Consider the following 13,918-nt stretch of genomic DNA (forward strand, 5'->3'; position numbering starts at 1 on the left):
CTGCATGCAGGGCCTTGGAGCCTGGGCTTGCCCTGGACCGCCCCAGCCGGCCTATCCCCCGACTCCACCCATGGGGCCAGCCCTCAAGGACTGAGGGTGTGTGCTGAGCTTGTCTCCAGGCCCCGTTGCAGCCTTGCCCTGGGATGCCTGTCCCATCTGGTCTTTGTATTTCTCACACTGGGGCAGCACGTCCACCTGATCCACAAACCACACAGGCCCTGGGGTGGTGTGAAGAAGCCTTCATTCATTGTGCGAGTATAACGTCCTTCCTAGAGGGCAGGAACGAGCCACCCACTGGGAACCACCACCTCCTGGCTCTAGACTGCACCCAGGGAGTCAGCATGTGCCCCAGAGGTGGGATGCACCGGGCCCCTCCAGCTGCTATGTGGGGTGAAGTGCAGGACGTGCCAGCCTGGTCTGGGTCCTGGGATCCTCCTTGACGGAGTGAGCACGTGGTGGGGATAGAAGGAGAGTTTACCAGAGGCCCCCTACCCACGTGGCCTAGGGCCCAGGGTGGCTGCCCGGCTGGCGGCTCCATCTGTGCCACGTGGGGCAGAGGCTGGCCACTCTGCCAGGAGGCCTCCTGCAGGGATGGGGCAGGCCAGGGCAGGGCAGGGTGAGTCAGGTGGCCCTGGTCCCTATCTGCTCCTGGCCCTGGAGGACCTTGGGCTGAAACTCCGGATGTGGGCCTGTCACAGGCTCACCACACCCAGGCCCCTGCCCCATGGCCTCGTGGAAGCAGGGAGAGAAGGGATGCTCGAAGGTGGAGGGGAGACGGAGGGATGCTGAGCAGAGAGACAGGAGCGAGATTCCGCAGGTTCAGGGAGCCAAAGTGGGGAGTGAAGCCTCAGGCAGCAGAAGAGCTACGAGCAGGAAGCGGCCAGGTGGGCGGGCCTCTCAGGCAGGGTGCAGGCCCGAGGACTTGGGCTGCGCCCTGCGGGCTGCCAGCTCTGACAGCTTCTTCAACCGCTTCTTCAGCTCCAGCGGGAACTTCTCGTAGCACCTCTTACACACGGGCTTCATGTCAAACTCCACAAACTTGTTCCTGGGGAGGACGGGCAGCAGTCAGGAGGGGTGGGGTCTCCTCTGGGCCCCAGGCCAGAGCACACTGCCTCCCAGCCAGCAGCCTGTCCCCCGCCCCGGGCGTGACTTTGTGGCCAGAGGTCACAGTAGACCTCTGGAGGTAGGAGATGGGCCTCCAGGCCTCCCTTTCTGCCTAGAGACTTTTCTTGAATGCTGACACTCCAGAACCTTCCATGGGAAGGTTTTCTGCTGTCCTGGGAAACCAGGCTCCAGCTCCGGCTGTCCTGCCCCTTTCATTCTCCTAGAGGAGGTCTGCTTCCTTTGGCTCTGAGCGTGCTGCTCCGGGCTCTTCCTTCCCCAGAGTTCAGTGTGACTCTTCTTCCCACTGTGCCCTGAGGGTCCCTGGACCTCCCTGCTCGGGGTGGGGGCTGCCCGTGTGCCCACTGCATCCCCAGGGGCCGATGTCAGTGGTCATTCAGGGAAGGCCCAATGAAGGGGAGAAACCACGGAAAGCCAACTCCAACAGGAGTCTCCAGCAGGCTCCAGGAGCGGGAAGGGGAGGAGAGGGGCGCTGTGTGGGTCTCCGCCCACAGCGGCTCCTCTCCAGCCGCGGGGGGCAGTGGGGGCGGGACGCGGGAGTGGGGGAAGGGCGGGGCTGCGGTGGGGGGTGGGCGCCACTTACTTCAGGGTGAGCCGGCTGTTGCAGGTAGAACAGGAGAAACAGTGCACGCACCAGGCCTTGTTGAGGGCCGACACCACTGCGGGGGCAGACGCAGGCTCAGTGACCCCACAGGCCAGCCACAGGGCTCCCTGTGCACAGGGAGGGCCAGCTGGGCACACAGCTGCAGGACGCACCAGCCCAGAGCGCAGGAGACAGGGGCTGGGGCAGGAGGCGGGCCCAGGGATGGGGGGAGGGGTGGGGCAGGGAGGGGGTGCTCACCATCGCCCTCAATCACGTGGCTGCAGGTGTAGCAGACATCCCCAAAGAGCTGTGGACAGAGCGGGAGGTTAAACATGCTGAGGGCATTCAGGCCCCTGGCCCTGGGCCAGGGGTGTGGCCCCACCCAACCCCAAAGGGCAGCTCCTGTCATCTGCCCAGGCCTCCCGGGCCTCCTAGGCCTCCTGGACTAGGGCACAGCCTCGGGCCTGAGGGCTGGTCAGAATCACTGCCCCCCAGGAAACACAGGTGGAGGGGTTGCCCCCTCTAAGGCCCCTCTGCTGCCCTGGTGTCCTGAGGGGTGTGGTCAGGGTGGAAGCCCATCCTCTGGGCAGTTTTGCTGGGCCTGGTAGGAGGGAGGGGGGGACTGCGGCACATGTCACCCCGAGAGCCCAGGATTCCATATCCCATCTCACGCAGTGCCCACGACGGGCCTGGCCATGGGGCACATTTCCCAAACGGGGACACTGAGGTCATAGAGGCTGCCCAGGTCCCGAGACACTCAGCACACAGGCCTGGGGCCCAGACCCCACTCAGCACCCGCCACGGGGCTCCCAGGGAGGGAGGCTGCCCCCTACCCTCTCCGGCCAGCCCGCCCTCACTGGCTCCTCGCAGCACCGCATCCCACTGCCCTGCCTCAAGCCGCACCTGGTTGTAGTGGGTCTCACAGTAGGCCAGGCCCTTCTTCTCATAATGCCGGTGCCCCAGGAACGGCTTCTCACACTTGGCGCAGACGAAGTGCTGGGGAGGGGGGCGAGGGGCAGGGATGGCAGAGTCGGGGCAGGAGCCACCTCCCCAGGAGATGGCAATGACCCCAGGAGACCGCCCAGAGGCTGACGGGGCGGGGGGCCCCACAGGACCCACAGGAGGGCCACAGAGCCGACACCTCCGTGAGCTGCCCCTGCTCAGCAGACCTCACTCCTCGCTGCTAGGCACCCGCAGCCCAAGGGGTCAGGTGCCGGCGAGGTGCCTGGAGCACAGAGGGCTGCACTCCCGCGGACTCCTCTGTCTCTACAAGCCCAGAGTCACCGGACACGTCTTCCTACTCAGGGGGGCTTTTGGGTGTGATGACTCACCTTCCCATGGGGGGCTGGGGGCCAGGGGCCACCTCAGGACCCTCACAGAGAGGCAACCCAAGGCAGAGCCTGTGGGACACAGAGCTGGCCTGGCCACGGGCTTGCATGCCTCTCTTCCAGGTAGTGACTGTGAGTGCCAGAGCCCCCAGCAGAGGCCTGGAGACCCAGTGGGACACACCTGACCATCTTGTCTGCAGGTGGGCTGAGCTCCCCTGTTTGCACAGCTGTACACACAGCCACTTCCATCAACCACAATCACACAGGGCGCCCCGGACCAATGTCCCCAAGGTGTTCTCATGACTTTGGAATCTTCTAGAAGGCCAGGAAAGGGAGGATGGGTGGGGGTGTCCCAGGACTTTGGAATCCTCTAGAAGGCCAGGAGGGAAAGGAAGATTGGCGGGTGGTCTCTGGGTCTCAGGCCTCTGGGCCCCGTGGGCTGACCTGTCCCTGGCCAGGGGCCAGGAAGGGCAGCACCTGAGAGGAAGGTCAGTTCCGGGAGTCGGCCGCACAGCCCGGGGCTGGGAGGGAGTGTGAGCATGAGCCGGGCCCCCGCCTGCTGTCCACACCAGCCTCGCTCACCTCCACGTGCCACTGCTTGCCCAGCGCGTTGACCACCCGGCCCTCGATGGGCCGGCGGCAGGCCCCGCAGATGGGGACCCCCATCTTGTCATGGCAGGGCAGGCAGTAGAGCTCGCCCTTCAGCTCCCGGGCCTCTGCGGTCAGCTCCTTCCTGGAAGACAGCGCAGGGCCCCCAAGTGAGGGAGCTGCCCAGCTCCAGCCCCTCCAGACCCAAGGAAGCAGCTTCCGGACAGCCCCCCACCCCAGCTCTGTCCCTGCAGAGCCCCTCGGGGCAGGCGCAGGCGTTGCTTTCATCTCTGCTCTCTTTGGAGACTTCCTGTGCCCCAGACAGGCCCCAGGGCATGGGATTCCCGCTCGGCCCTTGCAGAAGGAGGCCTGTGTTTGGCACAGATCTGTTCCCGGCCCCTCCACCCCTAGATCAGACTGGGCATCTGGGACAGACCCGAGGGGGGGTTCTGCACCCTCTCCTTCGTCTCTCATCCTTCGTGCAACTCTGAGTCTCCAGTCCTCCCTGAACGGAGCCCCAAAGAGAGCAGTCTCTTGCATGGTTGCCCTCGGGCCCCCATTCTACCTGCCCCTGCACCCCACTCTCCTGTCGCCCCTCTGCCCACCTGGTCCTCCTCTCCGGCCCCATCACTGCCCTGGGTGGCTGTCCCACCTCCACCCAGCTCTCCCCCTACCCGCAGTGGGTGCAGCTGAAGTGGTCAGGGTGGTAGGCGTCATTCTTGAACATGAGGGGCTGCTCGTCGATGACCAGGTGGCAGCGCTGACAGATGTACTTGCCCAGGCCCTTGGCCTTCTCGCGGTTGTGACAGGGTCGGCACAGGTGTCTGTGGGGAGTGAGGCAGGTGTGAGGAACACAGCTTCCCCTCCGCAGCTTCCCCCAGACAGTTGGGCCACCTCCCTGGAGAAGACATCCCCAAACACCCCAGACAAAGGTCCGTCTAGTCAAGGCTGTGGTTTTTCCAGTAGTCATGTATGGATGTGAGAGTTGGACCATAAAGAAGGCTGAGCACCAAAGAACTGATGCTTTCAAACTGTGGTGTTGGAGAAGACTCTTGAGAATCCCTTGGACTGCAAGGAGATCCAACCAGTTGAGACCCTAAAGAAAATCAATACATTGGAAGGACTGATGCTGAAGCTGAAGCTCCAATACTTTGGCCACCTGATGCAAAAATCTGACTCATTAGAAAAGACCCTGATGCTGGGAAAGATTGAAGGCAGGAGGAAAAGGGGACGACAGAGGATGAGATGGTTGGATGACATCACCGACTCAATGCACATGAGTTTGAGCAAGCTCCGGGAGTTCGTGAAGGACAGGGAAGCCTGGTATGCTGCAGTCCATGGGGTCACAAAGAGTTCGACACGACTGAGCGACTGAACAACAACAGCACTCTCACCCACAGCCTAAACAAATGCCGGGAAGCCTTGGGTGTTCAGCCCAGTGGCCCAGAAAAGCCAGCCACCAATCCTGCTGCTGGGAAGGCCACAGGTGAGCCCTCTAACAGGAGCCTCAGCACAGGACAGAGAGCAGAAGCAAACACAGCAGCAAGCTGCAGCTGACGGACAGCAAGGCAAATGTGGTGTTTTTCTTCTTTATGCTTTTTCTGAGCCTAGGACATCACGTGGACAAGAGCAGCTCAAAAATGGGCTTTATTTTTCAAATATCTTGCAACACATAAGAGTAACTGTACAGTGTGTTACCATCCCACTGTGCCCAGCCAAGGAGCCAAGGAGTGCCAGGCCCGTCGGGCACTCAGGGCCTGCTTCCTCAGGGGTCCTCCCAACAAAGAGGAACCCGGAAGTCTACAGGCTCGCTCTGTCTCCAAAGACAAGCTCGGTTGTGCCAGATGGAGGCCCCCAGACCTAGGCACTGTCATTACAGAGTCTTTTTTGTAAAGCCCTCCGAGTAATTTCTGATGGTACTTTCTCCGCTGGGCGACAGCTGTGGTCTCTACTGAGAGAAAGCAACACGGTTTCTGTCTCCTCGGCCCTCACAGGCAGCAGGGATTTAGATTCAGGGTCCCTGGGCAAAGATGCATTCATACAAAGGCCGCAGTGCCCTGCTCCTGTCCCCCACCTGCCACCTGATCTGCCGGTGCTCTCGGCATCTGGGCCTTCCTGCCTCCCTTTTCCAGGCTCCCAACCCCCGCACCAGCCTCCTGCCCACCTGATACCAGCGCTGGCCTCTTTCAGAGGAAGGTCAGGTAAAGAATCCGCCTGCCAACGCAGGAGATGTAGAGGACTCGGGTTCAGTCCCTGGGTTGGGACATCCCCTGGAGGAAGAAACGGCAACCCCCTCCAGGATCCTTGCCTGGGAAACCCCATGGACACAGGAGCCTGGCGGGCTACAGAACATGGGGTCACTAAGAGTCTGATGTAACTGAGCATCTGAGCACGCACAGGGAGTCTCCTTAAAAGATTAACTCTCAAACTCAGGACATTGGGCCACAGTGGGGAGGGAGCCTCACACACCACCAGCTCCGGAGCAAGACAGAACTGAGGAACTCTGCTCTTTCAGAGGAACCCCAGATGTGAAATATCTTTTCAACAGACCTGATCCCAGCACCAGATCTAAGGACAACCTGTAGAATTTTTCCACGGTAGAATGAAGAAGGAACCTAGGAATTCTACCACTGAGGTGCAACGGAAGAAGAGAACAAAATAACATACACACACATGCAGCCTAAGTTTTAGAGCAACACATGCTTGAGTCCAAATCCTGGCTCAGTGGTTTGTGGTTGGCCAGTCAGGTCACCTCACTGAGCCTCAGTTTCCGCATCTGTAAAATGGGCAGTAATCCCAAGTGCACAGGACTGTGTGAAAGAACACATTTCAGAGAGTATTTGTGGGAGGTTCCTCCCAGTGACAGCATGTATATCTTTAAACACCTTAACTAAAAAGTTGTAAAATCTTTTGAAACTAGAAATAGTGGTCTGGTGCCCTGTGCTACTGGGTGTATCATTTTGGGAAAGAGAGAGAAACAACTTTGCTGGAGTAGCCACTGGCGACGTCCAAATAGCCACCCCCCAGAATCCCAGGAGGAGCCTTGGGGGAGCAGCACGGGGCAGGCGGCAGTGGCTTTGTTCCCAGGCCTCCTGTCCAGAGGAGGAGCCCGCACAGACGAGGGCCAGGCCTCCGGGTCCCCACGGGCACAGACAGCGCGCCATTATGAGGCAGCCTGCAGCTGGGCCCTGCTGGAGATAAAGGCCATGATTTATTCCGCACACCCAAAGGGGGCCTCATTATACAGGGCAGGACACAAGGACCCTACAGCAAGTATCCTGAAAGAATCCCCCTCATCTGACCAAACAAGACTCCTCGGGCTCCCACCCTTCCCCATTCACAAGACCCCCCCCACTCTGCCGATGGCCAGTGCAGGCTTGGGCAGCCAGGCCCGTTGTCATGGCAACCAGCCCCTCCCTGGTCCCCTCCCCGCGGTAGGAAATTACCCTGTTCTGAAACGTCCTGTTGTCTGTCGGTCCCAGCCAAGCCCCCCACCCAGCCGGCGCCCACTCCACGGCTTCGTAGACAGTCACACACTCAGCCTCTGTGACGCTCGGCGGCCCAGCTGGGGGATGGGGGGTGTGCTGGGACACACTGGAATATTCACAGCCCAGCGGCAGCAGAGGCAGCCAGAGGACTGGCCCACCACACAGGGGACCCCTCAGGAATGAAGCAGCCTTTCAGGGCCCGAGGGGGTGCAGCCTCCCCGCCTCTCCTTAAATAGCCAGCCGGCCTCTACCACGGCCACACGGAGCCACCACCCGCCCACAGGCCGCAGCCCACCTGCTGACCCAGACCCGCTGTGAGAGGTAAGGGCAGGGCTGGGGAGCGGGGCACGGGGGTGTGGGGCAAGCGCGGGCCCAGCAGAGGCAAGGCAAGGCCATCTCTGCCATCTTGCTTCAACCTATTTATCGAGGACTCCCTGGTCTGAACTAGAGCAGCCCATGGGCGGTGCTCCTGTCTCACTGTGGGGGCTTTTAAAGGAAGAGTGGGTGCTCAGTCTGTGGCCCCATGGCTGCAGCGACACCCCCACTCTTCTCCTCTAGCTAGGGCACCTGGAGGGCCCAACGAGGAGGCAGGAGGGACAGGTGCCGGCGACACCAAGAGACCGCCTGCCAGCTCAGCCTCCTCCCACTGCACACCTGCCCATGTCCCCTTACAGAGGCCGAGCCCTGCACCTGCTCTGTGGTCGGGGCCCCCACGCCCCCCAGCCGCCCTGCCCCGAGCAGAGTGAGACGTCGAGAGACAGTGAGAGCAGGCATTTCTAGGGACACGTGGAGAGGAGCAGGAGCACCCCCCCAGACCCACTGCAAAACCAGCATCAAAACTCGTAACACAGGGGCAGGGTGGAGAAACCGCAACAGACCTGACGCAAGCCTGAAAGCATTCTGAAATCAAGTCTGCACCCAAAGAGAGCACGGGGCATGTGGCCTTCAGTGGTGCGGCTCAGAAGGCCCTGGGCAGCAGCAGAAAGCCAGGTGCCAGGCAGCCCACAGGGTGCCACCTGCGCACACGCAGGGCCCCACACTCAGCCCACTGCTCTACTGTCACCATCTGGAAAGCCTTGCTTCTCGAACAAAGGGTGGGGCAAACTGTGTCGCTGTTCCTGGGGCCAGGCCCGCAGGGGAGGCGCTGAGCCTGGGAGGCAGCTCCACACCAGCCCTGGCAGCAGGGACCCATCAGCCCCTGGAGGAAAAGCAGGCGGAGGTGTTGGCTGTCATGCTGGGTCTTCCGGATCTGGCTTCCTACTCCTGGGCTGTTGCCCTGGCCAAATGACCCTGGGCAAGTTAGCTGATGCTGAGCCTCCATCTGTAAAATGAGGCGGTGGACATCTGCCCCTGAGGACTGGTGCGCAGTGCCCAGGCAGGCCTGCCTCGCGCCGGGCAGAGAAGATGCTCAGTACCTGCGAGCAGACCTCATGGAGGGGCTGGGTGATGACTGTACCACCAGAGGGGTGGGTAGAGTCTGGGCCTCAGGGCAGCCCCTCCCCATCCCCATCAAGACCCCTCCCTCACTTGGCCTCCAGGCCTCCCCCACTTCCCCCACTGCCTCAGGTCACACACACTTGGGAACAACAAGAAATAATCTCTGCATTAGAATTTTAGGGAGCCTGAACCACTGTGGGTCTAGGAGAGATTTGGGCAGGGGGACATCCCTGGATCCCTCCAATAATCAAAACGTGATGTGATCAGGCGAGCATCTCCGCTGGCTTGAGAATGACTGGCCAGATGCTCACCACCACTGACTTCCTCCTGCTCAGCCACCTGTGGGGCAGCGGGGGTGCCGGGGGTGCCCAGGGACCCCAGTGGTGGTTGATGAGGCACGAAGTGGAAGGTCGAGCTACTGCCTGGCCTGACAGCTCCTCACTACCCACACTGCCCTCCTGCCCTCCTAGCTGCCAAAGTCTGAACCGCTGGCCCTGCTCTGTCTACTTCGGGAACCCACACCTGGGGATGGCACCCAGCCTCATACTCAGGGACTGCCGGTGCTAACGTCCCCGTGCTCCTGAGCACTTGCTAGCCCCTGCCAGGACTATTACCTTGGTCATTAAAAGGAGAGGGCCCGAGGAGAGGAGGAATTTACAGAGAACTTGCTCCAGGTCCCCTGCGGCTCCTGGGTGCAACTGCTGCTCCCCACTTCATTCCCGCTGTTCCTGTGAGCCCTCTCTCCTGCCCCCTCTGCAGCCCACAGGCAGGAAGCAGGGCTGCTGGGAGGTGGGGTTCAGGGGAGCCCCTGAAGTTGCACTGTAGGCAGAGGTGCCCTGAGAAGAAACGGCAGCCGCCCACCCCCCCCCCACCACGTGGGGCTGCAGGCTGCATGCCGTCTGGCCTTCTCCTGCACACACCTGTCCAAGGCCTGCGGGAGGCAGGGCGTTGGGACCTTTCCTCTCCTTTGTGAATCTCCTGAGTCGACCAAACTCACCATGGGAAATCGGGCACTCTGTCTGTGCGAGAGGGACCACCGGTGACCCAATCAGAACTGGGGTCACCAGACAGCAATGGTTTGTTTCTGAGGCCAGGAGGGCTCCGAGCGGCAGCCTCTGGTTTATGCTAAGGGTAAACCAGGTGGGCAAGGCTGGGCAGAGACAGGCCGCCTCCCTGGGTCCCGGCCTCTCTGGGGCTGCAGATCTTGGCCAGAACATCCCCAGACAGTCTCTCCACCTCTGGGACATATGGCTCTTCCTCTCCTGGAAAACAATCTGCCTCCTGATAGTTAAATGGACCCCATGGACTGCAGCCTATGAGCTTCTCCATCTTCCAGAAAAGAATACGGGAGTGGGTTGCCATTTCCTTCTCCAGGGGATCTTCCCCACCCAGGGATCGAACCCGGGTCTCCCGCATTGCGAGCAGATGCTTCTACTGTCTGAGCCACCAGGGAAACTCTAGTTAAACTACTCCAGGTAGTAAAACACCCACTGCAGGCCTGGACCCACAGGCACAAGCCTAAGACACTTGTCTTTCTAAGACACAAGTCTCTGCCCGCTAACATGCCCGAAGCAGGGCTGGTGGCTGAGTTCGAAAAGCTCAAGACCTTGGATGCTGGCCCGGACGGCCTTCGGGTGCTGAAGACAGAGCAGGACATGCATTCCTCGTGAGGCCCTCCTGTGGCCGGTGCCGGGAGCACTGGGGAACTTAGAGGACAGGTAGGTCAGGGAGGCTGAGCAGGGTTCACCTGATGCTGAGGAGGAGTCGGCCGAGCTGCCCACACTGGGCTCTCAGGCCAAGGTGCCCCACCCACGAGAGGCAGGGCTCAGGGGACTTATGCACCCCACTGGTCAGGCACACAGAGGAGAGGGACAGAAGATGCGGGTCCCTCCCTCAGCCCTCACGCCCCGCCCCGGCCGCCCAGGGCCGCCCACGGCCTGGGCCCGACACGCCACCATGCTCTCTCTCCCTGCGGTGCTGACTCTATCCCCCAGGCCTGAGAGGTGGCCTTCATGGCCGACCTCTCCATGCTCTACAGGGACACGGCCGCACGGTGGGGAGCTGACCCCAGCAGTAGTTTGGCACCCAGGCCCTGGTTTTGGTTTTGCTTTCTGCAGCCTCCCAAAGCAGGGGGTGCGGGTTCAATCCCTGTTCAGGGAGCTAAGACATGCCTTGAGGTTAAAATAAATAAAATAAAATAAAAACATAAAACAGAAAGGGTTTCATCCCTGGGTGGGGAAGAACCCCTGGAGAAGGGCATGGCAACCCACTCCAGTATTCTTGCCCGGAGAATTCCATGGACAGAGGCTACAGTCTATGGGATCGCAAAGAGTTGGACAAGACGGTGACACTTGCCCACCCTCAGCTGGACACAGAGGTGCCCTGTAGCCCCTGAGGCAATGCCAAGCATGGAAGCGCCTATCCAGGGGTTAGGGGTCGGCAGGTACTAAAGGCTTCCAAGAGCTCATGTCTGCAGAGGGTGATGCCTCGCCTGTCCCAGGCTCTCTGAAGCTGGCCTGTCTGCTTGTTCCCTCCAGGCTCAGTGCCTCTGCCTCTGGCTGAAGCATGAATGGCCTCGAGGTGGCCTCCCCAGGTCTACTGCCCAACTCCTCCCTGGCCCCTGTGGAGCAATGCGGCCAGGAGACGCCCCTGGAGAACGTCCTCTTTGCCTCTTTCTACCTCCTGGATTTCATCCTGGCTTTTGTGGGCAATGCCCTGGCCCTGTGGCTCTTCATCCGGGATCACAAGTCCGGCACCCCAGCCAACGTGTTCTTGATGCACCTTGCCGTGGCCGACCTGTCCTGCGTGCTGGTCCTGCCCACCCGCCTGGTCTACCACTTCTCAGGGAACCACTGGCCGTTTGGGGAGATCCCATGCCGGCTCACGGGCTTCCTCTTCTACCTCAACATGTATGCCAGCATCTACTTTCTCACTTGCATCAGCGCTGACCGCTTCCTGGCCATCGTGCACCCCGTCAAGTCCCTCAAGCTCCGCAGGCCGCTCCACGCCCACCTGGCCTGCGCCTTCCTCTGGGTGGTGGTGGCCGTGGCAATGGCCCCGCTGCTGGTGAGCCCGCAGACCGTGCGGACCAACCACACAGTGGTCTGCCTGCAGCTGTACAGGGAAAAGGCCTCCCAGCACGCCCTGGCGTCCCTGGCCGTGGCCTTCACCTTCCCGTTCGTCACCACCGTCACCTGCTACCTGCTGATCATCCGCAGCCTGCGGCAGGGCCCGCGCGTGGAGCGGCGCCTCAAAAACAAGGCGGTGCGCATGATCGCGGCGGTGCTGGCCATCTTCCTGGTCTGCTTCGTGCCGTATCACGTCCACCGCTCCGTCTACGTGCTGCGCTACCGCGGCCACCGCACCTCGTGCGCCGCCCAGCGCGCGCTGGCGCTCGGCAACCGCATCACCTCCTGCCTCACCAGCCTCAACGGTGCGCTGGACCCCGTCATGTACTTCTTCGTGGCCGAGAAGTTCCGAGATGCCCTGTGCAGCCTGCTGTGTGGCAAGCGGCTCCCAGGGCCGCCGCCCAGTGCCGACGGGAGGACCAACGAGAGCTCGCTGAGCGCCAGGTCGGAGCTGTGAGCCTGGGCCCCGCCCCCTCCCCAGCCCCACAAGGACCACCCTGCAACCTCACCGAGGAGGAGCCCGCCTCCCCTGAGAAAAGAAACCGAAACCTCGCCAGCCACCGTCACCTGCTTCCAGGTCCGAACTCATCACCCGGCGCCGAGTTCTGTCGGGCTGTCAGCAGCTCCTCTGCGGGGACTGGGCTGCCCCTGCCCATTCACAGCCGCGAGACCCTCAGCGACTTGGACCCCAGCCCCCTCCCCCGGTGAGGGGGAAGGAGGCCAGAGGAACATTCCTGAACAATGGGCGTCTTTCTCTCCCAAGTGCCCCCTGCGAGGCTCTCGGCCTCCTCACAACAGAAACACATGGCGCAAAGTTTGGCAGAGAGAACTCAGGAGACAGCCGGAGCGGCCTGCCAGAAGAGGGGCACGGTGGGGGGCCAAGAGAAGGTGTCTAGAGACTTCCTCTCAAGTGCAAGGTGCTCTGATTTCCCTTTGTGGCCCCTTTCCCAAAGGCCCCTGCGTTTAGGGGACACAGGCAGTACACGAGAGCCGAACACCCTAAGCACGTTTCAGGGTGATCTCCAGGTGACGTCCAGCAACACAGGGCCTGTGGGTCCTGCCTGCCACACACAGACCTGCATGTGCCGACAATCCCCAGCGCTTCTCAGCAGCTGCCCTGTTCCTTCTGAGTCCTGGGGGAGCACAGACTATGGGGGGGCCATCACGGGGAGACCAGCTTCATCACTGCCGGCTGTGGGGGGCACACAGCCTGGCCCACGAATCTATCTCCCCCTAACCCAGACCCAGCAGGGGCAGGGTCCTACTCCTCCCCAAGAGGCCTTCCCCTGGCTGGCCAAGATGGGAGGTGTTTTGCTTAGAGGGTGGCCTGTATGCCCCCCAAGAGTCCTTTTATGTACTTGGTTATACTGATCATAAGGGCTGCCCTCGTGGCTCAGTTGGTAAAGAATCTGCTTACAATGCAGGAGGCTGCCTGCAACGTAGGAGACCCGCATTCGATTCCTGGGTCAGGAAGATCCCCTGGAGAAGGAAATGGCAACCCGCTCCAGGATTCTTTGCCTGGGAAATCCCACGGACAGAGGATCCTGGCCAGCTACAGTCCAGGTCACAAAGAGTTGGACACGACTGAAGCAACTTAGCATGCCTGCATACTGATCATAAACATAACTGTACTTTAATAACTGAAAGTTATTCTGTTTGGTTAATGCAACTCCCTCCCCAGAACTTCTCTTCCTTCCGACCCAAGAACAGCAAAGTGGCGGCGCAGGCAGCAGTGTGCACTGTGGTTCTGGTGGCCCCACAGCCGGCCTGCCCCACGCAGATGCTGACGTTCTGCCTTGTGGGCTTCAGAGTGCCGACCTGGGCCGCAGGGTGCCCCACCTGCCTGTCACCACAGCAATACTTTACTTTCCTGGACAAGTCCAGCCTCTTCTGGATTTTTCCAGCAAACACTAGAGCAGGAGTCCCAGCGTGAACTGCAGCTTAGGCCCACACTCGGGACCCCTGCTGCATTGTCTGCCCCCCAAGGCCCCTCATATCAGCACTCAACACTCAGGCTCCTAGTGAGCACCCTGCAGACAACAGGATGAACAACACACGTCTCTGGTGGAGCAGGCAGACGGACAAGGTCACTACAGCAGCGTTAGGAAGTGGGGCTCCAACAGGGTCAGAGCTGGTGCCCAGAGCCCAGATAGGGGAGGAAGCGGGGGCAGACAGACAACTGAGGTGTTGCTAGCGAGCCAGGTGTGTGCTTCCATGAGGCCTGATTGCCAGCAGAGGAGAAAC

The 13,918-nt window shown here is 61.1% G+C and overlaps 2 protein-coding genes across 5 annotated transcripts in view; one reads left to right on the forward strand and one right to left on the reverse strand.

Annotated features, from left to right (window-relative positions):
* Window positions 1-223: 223 nt before the first annotated feature.
* Window positions 224-13,918, reverse strand: part of LIMS2 (LIM zinc finger domain containing 2) — a 44,316-nt gene continuing 30,621 nt past the window's right edge. For all 4 annotated transcript variants that reach the window (XM_040227856.1, XM_040227854.1, XM_040227853.1 and 1 more), the window contains exons 5-10: window positions 4,296-4,445; window positions 3,616-3,766; window positions 2,609-2,701; window positions 1,964-2,012; window positions 1,706-1,781; window positions 224-1,045 (exon numbers count right to left, since the gene is read on the reverse strand). In XM_040227856.1, the coding sequence (XP_040083790.1) occupies window positions 898-1,045; window positions 1,706-1,781; window positions 1,964-2,012; window positions 2,609-2,701; window positions 3,616-3,766; window positions 4,296-4,445 (667 nt within the window). In that variant the 3' untranslated portion in view covers window positions 224-897. The remainder of the gene's footprint in view (window positions 1,046-1,705; window positions 1,782-1,963; window positions 2,013-2,608; window positions 2,702-3,615; window positions 3,767-4,295; window positions 4,446-13,918) is intronic.
* Window positions 7,303-12,281, forward strand: GPR17 (G protein-coupled receptor 17). Its single transcript, XM_040227859.1, has 2 exons — window positions 7,303-7,430; window positions 11,084-12,281. The coding sequence occupies exon 2, from the start codon at window positions 11,112-11,114 to the stop codon at window positions 12,129-12,131; it is 1,020 nt and encodes a 339-aa protein (XP_040083793.1). The 5' UTR covers window positions 7,303-7,430; window positions 11,084-11,111; the 3' UTR covers window positions 12,132-12,281.

This window comes from Oryx dammah, unplaced genomic scaffold (assembly GCF_014754425.2).
Source record: "Oryx dammah isolate SB20612 unplaced genomic scaffold, SCBI_Odam_1.1 HiC_scaffold_27, whole genome shotgun sequence".
Lineage (NCBI taxonomy): Eukaryota > Metazoa > Chordata > Mammalia > Artiodactyla > Bovidae > Oryx > Oryx dammah.

What these genes read in the sequence shown, in the direction of transcription:
- GPR17 (XM_040227859.1), top strand. Translation starts at nt 11,112, where the DNA reads ATGAATGGCCTCGAGGTGGCCTCCCCAGGTCTACTGCCCAACTCCTCC.